The sequence below is a fragment of the Amblyomma mixtum genome, chromosome 10 (assembly GCF_055824585.1).
Source record: "Amblyomma mixtum isolate Tamu chromosome 10, ASM5582458v1, whole genome shotgun sequence".
Classification (NCBI taxonomy): Eukaryota; Metazoa; Arthropoda; class Arachnida; order Ixodida; family Ixodidae; genus Amblyomma; species Amblyomma mixtum.
This window is the reverse complement of record NC_143021.1, coordinates 96,944,362-96,962,021: the sequence shown is the minus strand read 5'-3', so window position 1 is coordinate 96,962,021 and position 17,660 is coordinate 96,944,362. Positions and strand designations below refer to the sequence as shown.

At 48.7% G+C, this 17,660-nt stretch overlaps 1 protein-coding gene across 1 annotated transcript in view; it reads right to left on the bottom strand.

The window, feature by feature from the left end:
• Positions 1-10,315: 10,315 nt before the first annotated feature.
• Positions 10,316-17,660, bottom strand: part of LOC149326487 (carbohydrate sulfotransferase 10-like) — an 88,893-nt gene continuing 81,548 nt past the window's right edge. The window contains exons 3-5 of the mRNA XM_089564590.1: positions 17,230-17,465; positions 15,919-15,986; positions 10,316-10,366 (exon numbers count right to left, since the gene is read on the bottom strand). Coding sequence (XP_089420716.1) covers positions 10,316-10,366; positions 15,919-15,986; positions 17,230-17,465 — 355 coding nt within the window. The remainder of the gene's footprint in view (positions 10,367-15,918; positions 15,987-17,229; positions 17,466-17,660) is intronic.

Genomic DNA, 17,660 nt, shown 5'->3' with positions numbered 1-17,660 from the left:
AAAAGCTTTTCTACTATTGTAATAAGCAAAAAGTTGACTGCGAAATTCGCCAGAGACGTTGAGCATGCTGCAAGTAGTAAACGCCGCGTGAGTCACCCTGAACATGCCAAACATTGCGATTATTCAATAACGGGAATCGCAGGCTGCGCGCAGCTTAAGCAAGATGCTATGAGGCTACGGGCATCCAGCCGTGTGCTTTGTTCGCATGCAGCCGCTCTTGCTAAGTTTGGCGATTCGATCCATCATAGAGCACCCATGAAGCGAACAGTCGAAGTCCGAGTGATATTACTAAAAAACAGCAATCGCGTACATCTTCCTCCCTGCAAACCGATATAACCACAGATGGCTTTTCGTTTCACCATCTAAGGAGAGGTGCGTGATCACTGCCAGAAAGAAAAAAATCATCGAGGCGCACCATGAAAAAAGCATTCAGTGGCCCGACTGCACATTTGCCCGTGGCCAATGAGCAACACGTTCAGCGCAACAGCGTATAGTATAAGCACTGTGGTCTAACTTGTGCAATGGTAACTGGAATAGACTGGCACTTTGTTCACCTGTCTTCCGGCGCGACGAGAACGCCTTGTGTCATCGCGTTCACCTACTACCAAGGCTTCTGCTGGTCTACTTTCTTTTCGCTAGCACTGCACTTCGCGCACCACATGAATAGCTTGACCAATCCTATGGCACCATTGGAACCGCTCGCCTGGAACGGAGTGCGTTACGTAAAAGTCACCGGTGTTTTAGCTTTGGTTAAACGGAGTGAGAAGCGCTAGCTTCACGATGGTTTAGAGTGGCGAAGTCTTGTTGGGATCTTCGTTGAGCCTTTTTTTTGGTATTTTCTAGGCTAAACGATCGTGAAGCTACCCCTTCTCACTCGGTTTAACCAAAGCTAAAGCACCGTTAATTTTTTATTATGTTCGCCTGAACGCATGGTGTTACTGCCTAACACGTGAATACCACACGTGCACTACGTGGCAGGCGTGCCGATGCTACTCCCGTTCTGTACTCCTCTACTTCTCCCGTACTCACGTTATGTACTACATCTGGCGGGCAACCATTCGGTCACGCGCAGTTGCGCAGCCTTGTGCGCGCACTTAGATGACTGGGTGAGAGCGCGCGAAGTTCAAATGAATAAAAAGGGGCGGTAGAGCCCTAGAAAGTATAAAAATAATTCTGGCGTGTAAGCATTGATATCTAATAGAAAAATTGAAAGCAAGGTAACGTATCAACCACTGGTCTTGGAAATAATTCAGGCTTCTATAAGCTCCCTCCCGCGCTTTTGTTGGGACGGCCTGTAGCATTATATTTGCCACCTCCGGTGCATTGGAGTGGCAAGCTGGGCTAGTTCATGCTTGTTTGTCTTGAAAATGGGAGTATTGCTTCAGAAAACACGCACAAAAGAAACAGAAGTGCATAGCAGGCGCGAAGACTCACGACTGAATTTTATTGAATGAGGGATGACATATATACAGTGAGTAGAAACACACGTGAAACACACAGGACTATCCTTTCGCTGCTGTCACAAACTCTCGTCCAGAAACAACTCACAATCAGCAAGTACAACTTAATGATCCCATACGTATACACTTTTTATAATTGTTTTTTTTTGTAATTTTTTAGGACAGGAAATGCCGCAGTATCAGTCACAAATACCTTAATGGACACCTGAACCGCGCCGTAAGGGAGGGAGGAAGGTTGCAGTGAAAGAAGAAAGAAAAAGAGGGGCCGTAGTGGAGTCCTCCGGAATAATTTCGACCACCTGGTGGTGGTGGTGAAAACATTTATTAAATCATAGGGAGAGGTGTTGGGGGTCGTGACTTGAAGGGTCACGCCCTTAGAACCACTAGGTGGGATGCCTAGTCAGGTACCCCATTGGCGTTTGCCGCAGCCCGGGAGCGCTGCGTTAAGGCCCTTTGGGCCTCGAGGGTGCAGCAACCGGACAGGGTCGCCTCCCAGGCCTCACGGGTGGGGTTTGGGATAGGGGGTAGGGATGGGTTCTGCTGGCAGGCCCACACCATGTGGTAATTGTCAGACACCTCCCCACAGTGTGAGCACCGCCCGTCGAATTGAAGATCGAAATGTTGTAGAGTTGCCGGGCACAACATCGTGTTAGTGAGCAGGCGCAGGAGTACCCGCTCATTGACCTTCCCCAGCCCTTTGCACGGGGTGGGAAGAGTTTGGTGCGTGGATTTGTAATACTCGCATATTTCTTTAAAAGTATAAATCGGATTGAAATCAGTGTCCTGGTCGGCGTCGGGTCCCGTTGGAAATGCCCGGAGAGGGAGCGCGCGGGCGGCGGCGTCGGCTGCCTCATTTCCGTGGACGCCTTGGTGACCTGGAGCCCAAACGAGAGATCGGTGCGCGCGATCCGAGTCTCGGCTACAATTTTGGTAAATGCGATGAGCTAGGGGAGTAACCCACCCTTGCGTGACGTTACGGCAAGCCCCTCGCGAGTCGGTGATTATGTATTTGGAGGATGTGTGAGAGGCTGCCAAAGCGATGGCAACCTCTTCTGCGTGAATTGCTGACTGGGCCTTGAAAGTAAGGGCGTATACTGTTTCACCCTCGTGGACGACCGCGGCCGTGTACCATCCCCTGTGGTCCGGGCCGGACGCGTCCACGTAGCAGACTCCTGGTTTGCTCCGAAAATGGCGGTCCACGGCTTCCGCCCGCGCCAGGCGCCTGCCATTATGATCCTCTTTGGACATATTGGTGGGGAGAGGCCACACGTGGAGGGCGCGTCTCCAGTGTACGGGAAGGCGGCATCTCTCCTCTGTGAATTGAGTGTGCTGGATGTGAAGTCGGGCTAAAAGGCGGCGACCCGACCATGTCTTTGTGAGACGAGTGTATTGGTTGTTGAGGTGGGCCTCCCGAAGCTCCCTAAAAGTGTTAACCATCCCCATTGCCAAAAGGCGGCTGGTAGAGGTAGAGACCGTGAGGTCAGGCGCTCGTTTCATGATTTTGCGGAGGATGACCTCGAGGGCATCCTCCTCCTGTTTCCGCAGGTGGAGATAGGGAGTCGAATGCAAGATTCGACTGGTCACGAATGCGTTCGCCAGCCGCAAGGCGTCTTTGCATCGTAACCCACCGCGCTTGTTGGAAACCCGGCGGACCATGCGGCCCACCTGGTCCCCCACCTGCCGGAGCTTGGCGAGTGTTGTGTCGCAGCGTCGCTGGTTGTGTATGAAAAGTCCGAGGACTCTGATTTCCTTGGATTCGCGAATGGGACCGCTTTGCAACGAGAGATTGATTTGGGTCGAGCATGTGCGCGAGGGACGCAAATGCACGAATTCCGATTTCTGCGGGGAGCATTGCAGACCACAGTCTCGAGCATAGCGGTCCACTATGCTGGCGGCCGTTTGCAGGCTGGTCTCCATATCCCCCAGGCGCCCTTGCATAGCCCAGATGGTGATGTCGTCGGCGTACCGCGCGTGCTGGACCCCTTCGACCGCACCCAGTAGGGCGGGTAGGCGCATCATGGCAATGTTGAATAGCAGAGGGGACAGCACCGCGCCTTGTGGAGTCCGCCTCGTGCCGAGCAAGAAAGGTCCGTCTTCTTCGTCCTGTATTCTGATGTAGGACAGTGTGTCCGTGAGAAATTGTTTAACGTAATTGAAGGTATTGGTGCCGCAGTGAGTTTGACTCAAATGTGTGAGTACGATCTCGTGAGTTACGTTATCGAACGCACCTTTCAGGTCGAGCGCAAGGAATATTTTGTCGTTTTGGAGGTGTGTAATGGGGTTCAAGATTTCGCGGTCGAGTTGGAGCAGGACATCCTGTGCGGATCTATGTGGGCGAAATCCGAACATTGTGTCCGCGAAGGTGTTGTGTTGTTCGAGGTACTCGGACAGCCGATCCCGCACCATCGTCTCCATCAATTTGCCCACACACGAGGTGAGAGAGATGGGGCGGAGATTGTCCGTGTCGATCGGTTTTCCGGCCTTCGGGATGAAGGTGACAAGGGCCGTTCTCCAGTCAATGGGGAGCGGGGTTTCCCCAGTCCATATCGCGTTGATGTATTCTAGAAGACACTGGTACGCTGAATCAGGAAGGTTCGCCAAAAGTTTGACGGTGACCTTGTCCCGGCCCGGCGTGGTGCCCCTCTTCATTTTGGCCAGACCCGCCTGCAGATCGTGAAGCTGGAAAGGCTTATCCAACTCTGAGTTTTCTCTGCCAGCGTAGGAGTAGGCCGATCTGCGGGCGTCCTGAGTTGCGCACAGGTAGCGATCCCGGAGCGCCTGTGCCAACTGCGTTGTATTTCCTTGGAATGAGTGCATGGCTTTGTGTAGTTGCTTTTGCGTTTCTGTGCGGGTATGTGTTGGGTTGATGAGGGCTCGGAAGAGCCGCCACGTGTTGCGGCTCGACATCTGCCTCGCCGCCGTGTTGCAGCGGTCTACCCAGTTTGAGTCAGCGAGTTGGGCCGCGTACTCTGCTGCCTGCCGGGTGAGGTCCGCAATGCGCGCTTTGGGCTTCTTGTTGTGTTTCTGGCGCTTCCAGCGGCGCGTGAGGCCGCGGCGCGCTTCCCAGAGGTGGAGGAGGTGGTTGTCCACGTCCGTGACCACCTCGGTGAGCTGTATCTGCTTCTCGTGGGAGCGAAGGTGCGATATGACTGACCGGGACCAGTTTCCGTATCCCTGCTCTGTGATGTTCGTGTTGGTGTCGGACGGGAAATTTTGGCGAAAGGTGGTCCAATTGGGGATGCGTGCTAGTGTGTTAGGGCGCTTTAGGGGGCGTGTATAAACAGTAGTGTTGATAATGGAGTGGTCGCTGCCGAGGGTATCCTCGGTGTTTATCCAGTCTGCGTGTCTTATGTTGCGAGTGAAGGTCAGGTCCGGGCATGTGTCTCGGGTCACCGAGTTGCCTACTCGATTAGGAAATGCCGGGTCGGTGTGGAGGGTGAGGCCCAGTGTGGACGCCAACTCCGCCAGCATGCGTCCGCGCACTTCCTCCTTACGATAGCCTCATAGCTGGCTAGGGGTGTTGAAATCGCCCACAATCAGCAGGGGGTCGCGACCCGCCTCTTTAAGTGCACGGCTAAAGAGGTCCGCGAAGGTCACTCGCTTCAGTTTCGGGGAGCAGCATACATTAAGTACGTGCAAGGGAGGATCCGATCGGCGAAAGGGAAGGATCCTTCCCATGGCGTACGAGTACGGTATGTTGAGATCGAGGTCGATTTCGGTGGCTGTGTACGACTTGTGTACGAGGAGACACGACGAGGGGTCTCGCTGGAACGTCACATAGTCAGTCTATTTCGCCGCCGCTCCTGGATCCTGCAGGGCGACCACGGCGGGTAAAACCTCGAAAGTTTCTAAGTAGAGGCGCAGGTTCGCGCGTTTCTGGCGAGCCTTGAAGCCTCTGCAATTCCATTGCGTTACGGTTACCAACGTGTGTGTTTTCGGAGGTGGGGAACGCTTGTTAGGCCGTGCCGCCATCATTAAGATTGGAGGTGAGAGACGGGGGCTGATTGGACTCTGGCCTACAACTAGCACTGGGTGGGGGTGCGGGGTTGGAGTCCTGCGATGCCGCGTCTCCGGGATTGCAGATAATTTTCTTGTGCGTATTGAAGGCTCGGATCCCCTCGAACCGCCGACTGATTCGGGTGGTTTTCGATTTCATGCAGCGGCTTATGGCTGCAGGGACCGATGACGAGCATTTGGACTCCATGCAGTTCATAGCCGTTTCTACCATTTTCTGAAGCTGGGTGGTGAGGCGCGCCTCCATCGCGGCCATTGCCGACGCGAACGCGGGCGGCAGTTCGGGCTCACTCTCCATGGCGTCGGGACTCGCGATAGCCGTCGCGGCAGCTAGCTTTTCTTCCAAATTTTGAATTTTGGCGAGCAGTTGCCCGATCTGTGCTCTAAGCTGCTCATTTTGTGTGCGGCTTTCGACATCTACGCCGTAAACGATGTTTAACGTGCACCGACATCGCACAGCACACGGACGCCTTTTGCGTTACGCCTCGATCGAAACGCGGCCGCCGAGAACGGGTTAATGCCGGGTACTGCGGCTCTGTAGACGAGCCGGAATGGCTATGGCGCTCATCTCCTGAACAGAAAGACGCCGTTCGTTCCCGGCTGTGGTGGTCGAATTTCGATAGAGGCGAAATTCTAGAGGCCCGAGTAGTGTGCAATGCCAGTGCACGTTAAAGAACTCCAGATGGTCGAATTTTCTGGAGCCATTCACTGTGGCGTTCCTCATAGCCTCAGTCGCTCGGGACGTAAAAGCCGCATAAGCCAAGGCAGCTGCGTGGTGCATTCCTTCAGCATGCGGTGTTAGCCACAACCTGGAGCTCATATTTCCTTTCCTTTTTAACTGGTGCGCACGACAAATCCGATAAAGTTATTGAAATGAAGGCATATAGGTCGGCTAAAATTCTTCAGGGAAGAGCTGCCTTAAACCTGAGAGCAGTTGCCGATCGTTGCCGCTTGAAAGGGTGATTACAAAGAAAAGTTCTGAATACTTTATTTTCATCAGCCTGTGAAAGACGTTAACACACAGAACCCTAGCCTTTTTGGCTGCCTAGCTATTTGTAATAAATGTGCGATCTGCTGCAACGTAGCCTGCAGTTGGCCACCCACTAGTACCATTCTGAACCCAAGGTGGACTGCTACCATGACATTTAGACTGTCTCAACCAGACTGTACCATGACTCAACCTAGACCAAAAAAAGATCATATTATAATACCTGATTTAAACAGTTAGGCATAAGACTCCTGAATTTCCAGATGCTCCTAGTTATTAACGCGAATTCATCTTTTAATTTATTAATATACGTAGTCTATTAAAGCTCTTCGCTGAACCATACGCCCTAAAATTTCGTTCTTTGACCTATTCTAGGAGAATTTCATTACACGCTATGTTTATGGTTGTATAGTCGAGCCTATTTATGGGCTTCAATATTGTGCACTCTCTTTAAATGTATTTAGATTAAAGTTCTTTTTTAGAAGCCATCCTGATAATTTAAGTAAGTATTCATTAGCAGATTTTTCCAAGCTTGCTTTGTTTGCTAGAGTGAAGAAGAGATAGGTGTCGCGGAATATAAAGCTACGTCAGTAAAGCCAGCATGGAGGTGGTATAAATTATGTATAATATGAATAAAAATGGCCCTAAAATCGATACCTGCGGTGCACCGTATAGAATTTACATTTTACTGGAGGATATGCTATTAATGTCAACATGGTCGTAACGGCCACATACACAACTTCAAATTAAATTGAGTGCTATTCCTCGTACGCCATACAATTAAAGTTTTGTATCGAAATGTTGTGGTGTACAGTGTCGAACGCTTTTCTACGCCTGAAAATAAAAGTAGGGTGAAAAGATTATGTTCAATAATTTCTACAATATTTTATTTACAATGAATCACAGCCATTTTCGTTGATATTTTCTTTTGGAACCCGTACTGGGCAGGTGTAATAATCCAAAGCTCCTCAAAAAAAATTACGAGTAACTTTAGCGGCTAAAGTGGTGAAAGGCGAAAGCCTGAGAGCTGCATTCTTGTATGCAATTGTTCACGGCACATTTTTTTGGTTCATTAATTAACTGCCAATTAATGACGCTTAAGCTTCGCCTTTAGGAGTGGAACGCGACAGCGTGTTGTAGCGCTGCCACAGAGTCCAAAGAACGCCACCACCCGTTCGGCGCGATGCGTTGCCCTTTGAACGCAATGCTTTTTGAGGAAAGGAAATGGGCCAGTAATTCTCTGTCATCTCGGTGGACACCTGAGCCGCACCGTACAGGAAGGCAGGTAGTGAAAGTGAAAGAAGAAAGAGGGGCCGTAATGAAGAAAATAAAATTGTATTTGAGGAAAGAAAATTACGCATTAACTGTCTCACATATCTCAGTAGACACTAGTCGAAAATTGTATTTGAGGAAAGGAAGTTGCGCCGTAACTGTCTCACATATTTCGGTGGACAGCCGTCAAAATTCGCGCGCGGCGACGTCACGACAATTTGGACCAATCTGAAACGCGGACAAATACGCCTTGCTCGTTGGTAATTTGGTTTTTGGGGAAAGGAAATGTATCTGTCTCTCATATTTCGGTGGACACCTAAACCTCGCCGTAACGGGAAAGGAGGAAGAAGGGAGTGAACGAAGATACCGTATTCACTAGACGCACCTTTGTTTATTCCAAACCATCGAGCTGGCATGGCGGAGTGGTAGCGTGCTCGACTCGCACTCTGGAGACCGGGGTTCGATTCCCAAGCTCGGCCAATTTCTTATTCGGTTTTATTTATTTATCTGGTCTGACTAGAAAGGTCAATTAGACTAACTGGTTAGGTAAGCAATTAACTAAACTCAGTCAAAATTACTTGGAGCATCACTATACGATCCCTTTAATTGGTTGCATGGTTAGTAGCCAAAGTACAGTTGGCCCCGTTTGAAATTCGCGCACTGTGACGTCACGACTGTTTCGACCAATTGAAAAGCGTGAAATTTCTGTCGACAACTCCTGCTTACAACAATAAGGTATTAAAGGCTTCCACCTTAAAAAGGACACGAGCCGATCACTTATAGCTCTTTCAAATATCTTCGAAAACGCTGGAAGGATAGAAATCGACCGATAGGTATTGATGTGTAATACACCCGCACCTACATACACGGGTGTGACTTTGGCAACATTTCGTTCTTCAGGAGAATCTCCAGACTGAATCATCGCATTATTAATATGCGCTAGTATTAGGCTAACAATAGGTGCCATGTATTTCAGTTGCAATTCTTTTATTTCATCCTCTCCACCTGTTTCATCATATTTAGTTACCCAATTTCTGTCTCAGTTTCAGCAGAAGTTGATGGCAAAAGCATAATAGATTCCAGCAGGGTATGTCCTTGCGGGCAGTTTTCCTTGCGGGCAGTTTTCGGTGCACATATTTTGCCCGAAGTGAACATTCATTTTATCGGCCAGTTCCTGCCCATTCCTATGCTTGTTGTCATTTGTTATTTCTTGCACAGCATCACAATCCTGCTTTCTGCTCATAAGGCAGTTAATCATGTACCATGTTTTTTCTCTTCTGCGTTGGTCTGGATAAACTTGTTCTCATAAAATTCAGATTTTGCTTTTTAAGGTCCGAGTTCAGTCTACAGTCTATTCCTGATCTTTTTGTACTCCACAAGCAAAGCGGGATCACTATTTTTTCTAGCATTAAAGATTTTATTCCTTTCTTTCATTCTTTTGTATAGATGTTCGGTTACCCATGGCTTGGGTAACCCAGCGCGATCAAAACGCACGACAGAATTTTGTGCCGCGCATCCCTCGCGCCACGATCTTTTGTGTCGCGAGACAGGCTTTTTTGTCGTGTATTGTGTCGTGCGAGAGGTTCGTTTCGTGGGTTCTTCCGCGCAACAAAGGTGTTTGCAGTGGGTCCTGTCGCGCGACAGATACCTTTCCTGTGTTTTGTCGTGCGAAGGACGCGCCCGTCGCAAGATTTATCGCGCGACAGCATTCTGTCGCAGGTATTGTTGTGCGACAGAAATAGTCGTGTCGCGCGACAAAGACTGCGCGCCTCGACAGAGTTGCCTGTCGTGGGATTAGTCCCGCGAGAGACTTCAAAACGCCTATCTTCACGCGTCAACAGTGCCTGGCGTGCTGTCTGTCACACGACGCAACAGCCTCTCGTGGCCTCTGTCGCGCGACAGATTTATGTCTAGGGATGGTCGTGCGATAGATCCCTTTCACGGGTAATTCTGTTTTACTACATAATTTTTGGTAATACCGCCGCGCCGTCGTGTTTAAGCGATTGACTTAAATTGGACAATGGCGTGTTAAAGCGCGTTCACACCGGCCGCGGAGACGATGCGTGTTGTGTCTTGGGAGACACTGTAACCGAGGTGTAACAAGACCTCGGGTTTATTGTCAGCCGGCCGTCAGACCGCGCGTCCCGCTGGTAGAACGACTGCCCGTGCAAACCAACACGCATGTGCTTATATCGAGATACAGACAGGCGCAGGGGCGGTGCCCAAATACCGGCACGTGGCCGTGAGTTCGCTGTTTGCTTATCGTGATACAAACACTACATTTCCTCTTCCCTAGACGATGCATGCTCTCATTACACATGGCTGACATTTATTAGAAACGGTTAGTTGTTATACAGAAATAACCGAAACAAGTTAACGGTTCAAACTCTAGTTCCAAATGTTGGTTGGCAAAATCACGGCGCTGGTGTGTACCGATCTCGGGGACATCTTTCCCTTGTCGGATACCGATGTCGTGTTGAGGCTTCATGGCCCCTGTCGCCAGGAGAAGACCCCGAGTCGTGATCGATGTCTTCGGAACGGAGGGCTTCCGTCGATACTCCTCCTCCTGCGGCAACCGCCCCTAGATCTTCCTCAGCTGTGCCCGCTGGTTGTTTCGTGGCTGCATGGCACTCTGTTCATCAATACCCGTCGATTATCCAGATGGTTGCCACGGCTGCCAGGAGTCCTCGCCATGGCGCCACAACCATGGTCGGCGGACGTTGCCTCCGGGTCTTCCTGCCATGTGGGTATGTGGTCTTGATGCCTTTTCCATTCCATGACCCCACGTGGTGTTGTCACTTGTAGCACATAAGACACTGGCCCTGAGCGTGACGTCACCGTTGCCTTTAACCATTTTCGACCTTCTCTACAGTTCCTCACAAACACTTTGTCCCCAACGACAAAGCTTCTCTGAAGTTCTCTTCGACTGCGAGTTTGTCGTAACTGCTTTTGTTCGACCACTGAACGCGTACTAGGCTTAAGTAAATCGAGTCGCGTTCTGAGAGGTCACCCGATCAAAAGCGAAGCCGGAGATTGCTGGGTGGTTGCGTGTGGTGTATTCCTGTACGCTAGAAGGAAACCAGCACGCATGTGCTTATATCGAGATACAGACAGGCGAGGGGACGGTGCCCATATACAGGCACGTGGCCTTTTAGTTCGCCGTTTGCCTATCGTGAAACAAACACTATATATACCAAGACTCATTCCAGTGTCATACTAACTCCTATAATTCGGCAATCACTTTCAACAGTACAGATACCATACGGGTAGAACATTGGAAAAGTTATCCCAATTTTCATATCCGGTGACCGAACTGTTGTTCCTAGCTATCGGGTAATGTCGCTGGTATGTATATCTTGCAAACTTCTCGAACACATCATTGCATCTAACACGGCACTACATTTAGAAGGCAACGGTTTCTTCTTTTCAAAGCAACACGGGTTGAGAAAACGGTTACCATGTGAGACGAACTACTTGCGTTTACTAATGAGCTGCTTCAAGGTATGGACCCTAATCTTCAAATCGACTGTATATTCCTCGACTATGCTAAAGCCTTCGACCGCGTTCCACGCTGTCGTTGAATAGCGGAACTCTCATCGTTGCGTCTCGATTCATTAACAATTTTTTGGACAAGAATCTTTTTATAATTTCGCAAACAAAACACATCTACTGATAACCATTCATCCCCTTTAATTGATGTAACATCAGGCGTACCGCAAAATCGTGTAATAGGCACGTTACTGTTTCTCATTTCCATCAATGAGCTAAAGTTAAGCATTACCTCAACACTCAGAATGTTTGCTGAAGATTGCGTTATGTATCGCTCAATCCGCTGTGTTAATGACCACATCGCTCTTCAAGAAGATCTACACCGCAATAATAAATGGTGCGCATCATGGAAAATGTCCCTCAACAATGATAAATGTCAGTTAATGACATTTAGCTGTAAACGGTCCAATTACCTTTTCACTTACTCGCTTAACCAGAGTCCAGTCCCCCTTGTGTCGTCATACAAGTACCTTGGCGTCCACTTTTTACCTAATATCTAATGGAAAACCGCATAGAAAAAAATACTGCCAAAGCTAACGGTACATTGGGTTATTTAGAACGTAACCTCAGAGGTACACATTCTACCACACGGCAGCTCGCATATTAAATATTTGTCCGCCCACAACCTAAATACGCATCTTCGATTTCGTCACCCCACCAACCCAACTTCATTTCATAGAGCGTGTATACAGTCGCGCCGCTCGCATTATTGCCCGAAACTATTGCCGACATTCCCGCATAACTAACGATAAGGCGTCATTATCGCTTCCATCTTTAGAATCTCGCAGAATAATTTCACTTATCAGCCTCTTCCATGAAATTGTGCACAGCCATCACTCCTTCACACTACCTCTTAGAAAACCGGTACGCAGATCTCACCGATTCATTAATAACCTCCGTTTTAAACGCACTTCGGAATGGACCACCGCATTCGACTCATCAGCCCTAACCAATGCAATCAGTTATTGGAAGAGGCTTCCTCACAATATTGTTCGCATCTAAGATTTTGCTATTTTCAAAATAAAAAAACAAAAATATGCAGCCTTTTCTTCTGAAATGTTTTGTGTAGTGTGTCAATTTAGTTCTATTTTCTGGTTGGTTGCCTGCTCTCGCATAATGACGTTAAAAGAACCATCTTCTACTTGCTTCTGTTTCGCAGCCCAGTTATGTATCCTCCCTCACATAATAATCCAGTCAGGGTCCATGAGTATGTGAACAAATAAATAAGTATTGCTAAATCGCGAAATCAAACTTATGTTATTATCTATCTGTAAGTAAAGCTCGAACGTTTACAGGTTAAGTAAAAAGGAGACACGTATTGCAATGTAAAAACCACATGGCACTACGCTTCTGCTTTTTGTTCCTGTTTTTGCTGTCCTCTGCTTCCTCTAGTTTAACACAGAATTCATCACACCGTGGCTCTCATTGCAAGCGGAGTCAACCCCTTTTGTTGCATTTAGAGAGGGTTCATTCATAGTGCAAACGGTGTCATAGTATCGGGTTCTTTTTGCCCCTCCCGTTCAGAATTATCGCACTCCAATTGTAAATATGAGGCAACAGTAAAGTATTGTGACATAAAGTTATCGAAATATTGTATGAAATAGTTCATTCTTCCGATCCGTTGCAATATCATTTCTTTAAAGATATGTGCATTGATTGAGTCGAGTAGTTAAAGCTGGCATTTAAAAGCAATGCGGAACGTGAGAAGCTGGGCTAAATTGTACGTATTCATGGCTCTAAAGCTAAAAAAAAACGAAGAGGCCGAGAAGAAGACGATAACACAAAACAGGCGTTCGTGTTGGGCTTCCTCCTTCTTATCTGCTGCCTTCGTCTTTTTTGTGCTGGTCACGATTTCGATGATAGCAGGAACGTTAATAGCGAACAGAATGCATGCCTGCCGAGGGGGAAATCAAATCTGCGGAGATATTGACTGCCGCCGTGAAAGCTTAATGTTATACTTGATGCGAAACATTTAATAGCAAAAAAAAAGCCACTCTTTCTTCAGTAACACATTATTCAGCATCTATTCAATAAAAGAAAAGTAGTGGAGCGGCATAAAAACAATGCATTTTTGCTTACTCGTGCTCATGTATGTTGCACTGCTGCGGTCTTCCTGTTTTTCAAAAACATATGCAGCGCGTCAAGTCGCTGCTGATTTGTGGGATGACTCGAGGTCACTTCAATTCTCGGGCATAGCATTTATGGCTTCCGTTAACTCTTACCTCCTTCCTCTTGCAGGGCTAAAGGGAAAATATAAATATCTATTATATTTAACTGCAACGTCGCTGGTGTCGCAAGTAGTTATCTCGGGCACCGGAGCTGGTCTTCGGCGTTTAAGGGCAGTCTGTGCTCCTTTTATCGCCATTATTCTTGATGGAACGTAACATTGTAACGTCTGTAAGTAAAATGATACGGGAAAAACTGTGCTTTTTGAAAGATGCAATACCACTGGAACGCATGCGGAGCACGTCTTGGTTGATTGAATATTTCCTGCAGGAAACCAAAATGTCTTCGTCACAGCTATTCAATGCGCAGATTCCGTTTCCCTTACTACGGCGGATATTGGCGCAAGTCTCCCATTAGCTGGAGATGGAGCCGTGGTGCTGCCGCGAGCACTGAGTGGCAGTTAGCGGGTGTCGTTAGCATGATAGTGCTTGTTCTTCAAATAATTAAAGCAGCTGTCCTAAATTTGGAATCGCCAACAGGAATGCTTTTTCAAGTACTGTGGTATCTTGCAAGCACTCTTAATACTTATGTTCATATAAAAACATAACAAAACATGCCTTCGATAGCAGCTTTTAATTTGCCTCACCGTGCTTGCTCTATCCGTAGCATCTGAAGTCGGAGCTTACTTTAGTAGTGTTGTCTCTCGAAAATAAAACCTGAAAACTGGACTTGTGGGTGTTGCCTTCGACTTATACTTTTATTCTACACCGTCGCGATATCCGTTCCGCTTAGTCTTCATGGCCTTACCTTAAAGGCAAAACATCATGTCTCAGTATGCCTTCACCGAATCCTGTGGTACTAAAGCATTTACCGTAATACATTTCTCTTTAATCGATGCTTATCCGGAACTACATTATAAAGATCAAATAACACTTCTCTAGAGCTCTATGCTCTGCGGTACAACTAATAGTGAATTCTTTGTGCAGCTGCTATCTTAAGGGTATTGTGCTCGTGGCTTTCTTGTTTTTTGATGAAGTCTGGTTCGATCTAAAGGCTTTTTCATAAAAGGCTGCAGCGGTAGTAGTAGAAGACCTTTATTCGACCGTAATTTACAGGCCGAGCATGTCGACCGCCTGGGCGACCAGAAGTCGCTGTTCTTCCCCTTCAGCGCAAAGTCAGTCGAGCCAGGTGGTGATGTATAGAGAAAGTGGGGGCAAGGAACCCGGCTGCTGAGCAGCCAGGCAATACAGGAGGTAATTGGCCAGGTCCGCATAGAAACAGGGCAGTTGGGACAGGAAGTGTCCGATTGATAGTGGGCGAGAAAGAGGCGGGACAGGATGATTGCTGCATTAATCCGGATGTGCCGAAGAATCGCTTTCTTTGGCACATCCAGATGAATGCAGCAGATGAATGCAGCCTCTGACACCGTGAATGATGAATGAGCGGGAGGGTAAAGGCGTTTGTCGAGGCGGAGCTCGAGGTAGACCTCTTTTATGGTGCGGCGAAGGGCGAGTATTCCACCGTCCTCCGACTGCTTGGACCAGGGGATCAACGGTGCCCGGAAAAGTGTGTCGCAGGCTAGCTGATGGGCCAGCTATTTGCCGTCGATCCCTTAATGCCGAAGTACCCAGGGGAGGAAAACAATGGAAGGCTGCAGTGCGGAAACCGCTCGTTCGACCTCCTGTTGGAGAGAAGGGGTTAGGGTGTGTTTCTGTAAGTGGTGTATAGAGGCTTGTTAGTGTCAGTAGAGTGTGTACTTTTAGAGATAGGGAAAGGGGGCAAATGACAGGAGGGCATGCGCAATGGCGAGGACCTCGAAAGAGAATGCATCCGGAGGGCGTAGACACGGCCCGCTGGTGTGGGTTTCAGGAGCAGGGAGGTGGGGATGGTGCAGGGCGTACCCACAAGAACCTGGAGGAGCCACAGAGTCATCCGTGTAGCCTACACCCTGGGTATCGAAGAGAGGGGAATGGTGCTGCGCGGCCGCATGACGACAGCCGGCGTGCAGCACGGGAGACATGTTGGTCGGGAGGGAAAGGATACGAAGATTGGGAGACGAAGTGGGAATAGGAGAGGTAAACGGATAGACGAATGGGCGAGATACCCGCTTGAGTCAATAACCACTGACCCTGATGGATAAGCGAAAACCGATCTGCATCATATATTTTACGCTGATGACCTCACTCTCTGGTGTTCGTCTGGCTCTTCCTGTCACCTACAGGACACCCTGCAACGTGGCCTAGATTTCATCGACTCCTTTTATGCGAAGCATATTACTAGAGCTACACTACAGCCCGTCGAGCGCGGCGGTGTAGCTACCATTGACCTTTAGCGTGACCACGTGACACCACGTGACACCATGACGTCACAGCAGAGGAGAGATGGGCTGCCGGCTCGCGCGGTCGGCCGCGGCGGTGAAGGCTACACATCAGAGGCGCGGCGGCTGACCACGTGACAACATGACGTCACAGCAGAGGAGAGATGGGCTTCCGGCTCGCGCGGTCGGCCGCGGCGGTGGAGGCTCCACATCAGAGGCGCTGCAGCTGACCACGTGACGCTAGAGCAGCGGTATAAAGCTTAGCTTGCCTCAGCTTTCCAATGTACTTTCCATGGGTGCCAAGAATGCTGTTGTAGCCGGTGCTGGGGCAGCGGTTGTACACTCTGCATTGAATTCACCGATGATCCCGTATATAGCTGCCACGGCAATCCTTGCTACACTTCTAGTGGTTGTATTAAAATGACCAAGTATTCAACTAAGGAAAGCCATATATTACCAAGCCTAGCCATCAATATGCTTCGCATCTGACTAGGCTTAACCTTAGCTAAGCCTCAGCCATTTTCTCACCACCGCTGGCCTCTCTCCTGCTCCTGAGAAATCCGAGCTTCTCCTTCTCAATGAGTCCTCCTACCAGCGCTCACAAAATCACTTCGTCTCTCTCCACCTTTCTGGTTCTCCCATTCCTGTCGTCACGCAGTGCAAAAATTCTTGGCTTCCCTTTGCATGCGGCGAAGAATGTGCAAGCCCTCCACCATGCTGTCACCACCTGCCATTCGGTAGCTCATCTCTTGCGGCCCGTGGTCGCTCGACGCTCAGGTCTGCACGAGGCTCATGCGTGCCAAGTTGCCCACGCGCTGGCCCTCAACAAGGCCTTGTACATTGTACCCTAGGCTACCTTCACTCAGACTAAACGCTCTCGAGACTGCCCTTGTGGGCCTCTACAAGGCAGATCTGAACCTCCCTATACCTACATCTACCGCTAATCTCTTTGCCACAGGCTTCTTTCATCATCTCCGTTCTCTTCTCACTCTCCATCGTGACTCACAAAGGCTATATATTTTATACATTTTCGCATTAGTTTATCCCTAGTCGTACCGCTCGAGCGCTATATTGAAAGCTGCTCCCGTCCGTTCACCTCGAGGGAACACACAGGGTGAGCATTTAAATTGTATTTGCAAACTACTACTTAAAACAGAGCAAAAGAACGAGACGCAGACCGAAGAGACAAACACAGCGCTTACTAGCGCGCACGTTTATTCTATCAATTTGCATGTATATATACAAATGAGTGATTCGCGAAAGGTCGAGATTGATACAAGGCGCAAAAGGAAGTCGAAATGCTATTTACATGTATCGCGTTGCAAGTACTTCGGTTCTTTAGAGATAACGCACGACAATGGGTTTTAAGAACGATGGACGATCAAGTAGCCTTCATAACTTCCCTTGTAAGTTACAAAGTTTTTATAAACGCTAACATTTCTCCTAATTTCACCTGACGAGACTCGCGAATCCGTCCAAAATGTATCCGAACAGCTCGAAGTCGTACATGTATATGGCGTACAACATAAGCACCTCTTGTAGCGAGAGCTCCGCGAAATAACGCATGGATGTCCCTCTCGAGTCGTGCGTTCTGCTTTTGGCGTTCATCCTCGGAAACGACCAGCCGCCCAGTCCAATTTCGGGCAGCAGGTGCTGCAGGTCAGCAGCCAATGTCTCCACTTTTCCGATGATATCGTACCTGCAACATGAGCATTTTTTTTTTAATACAGCCCATCTGTTTTGTATCCAGATTGCTAAAATATGAGCACAGAAAAACATAGACATACGCAATTTTACCTATATGCTCTTTTTGTTTGCCAGTTGAACCATTACGTAATATGCCATCAAATATGCTTTTCCTTGAATTTAATATCTTACAGTGCTTCCCTGGCCT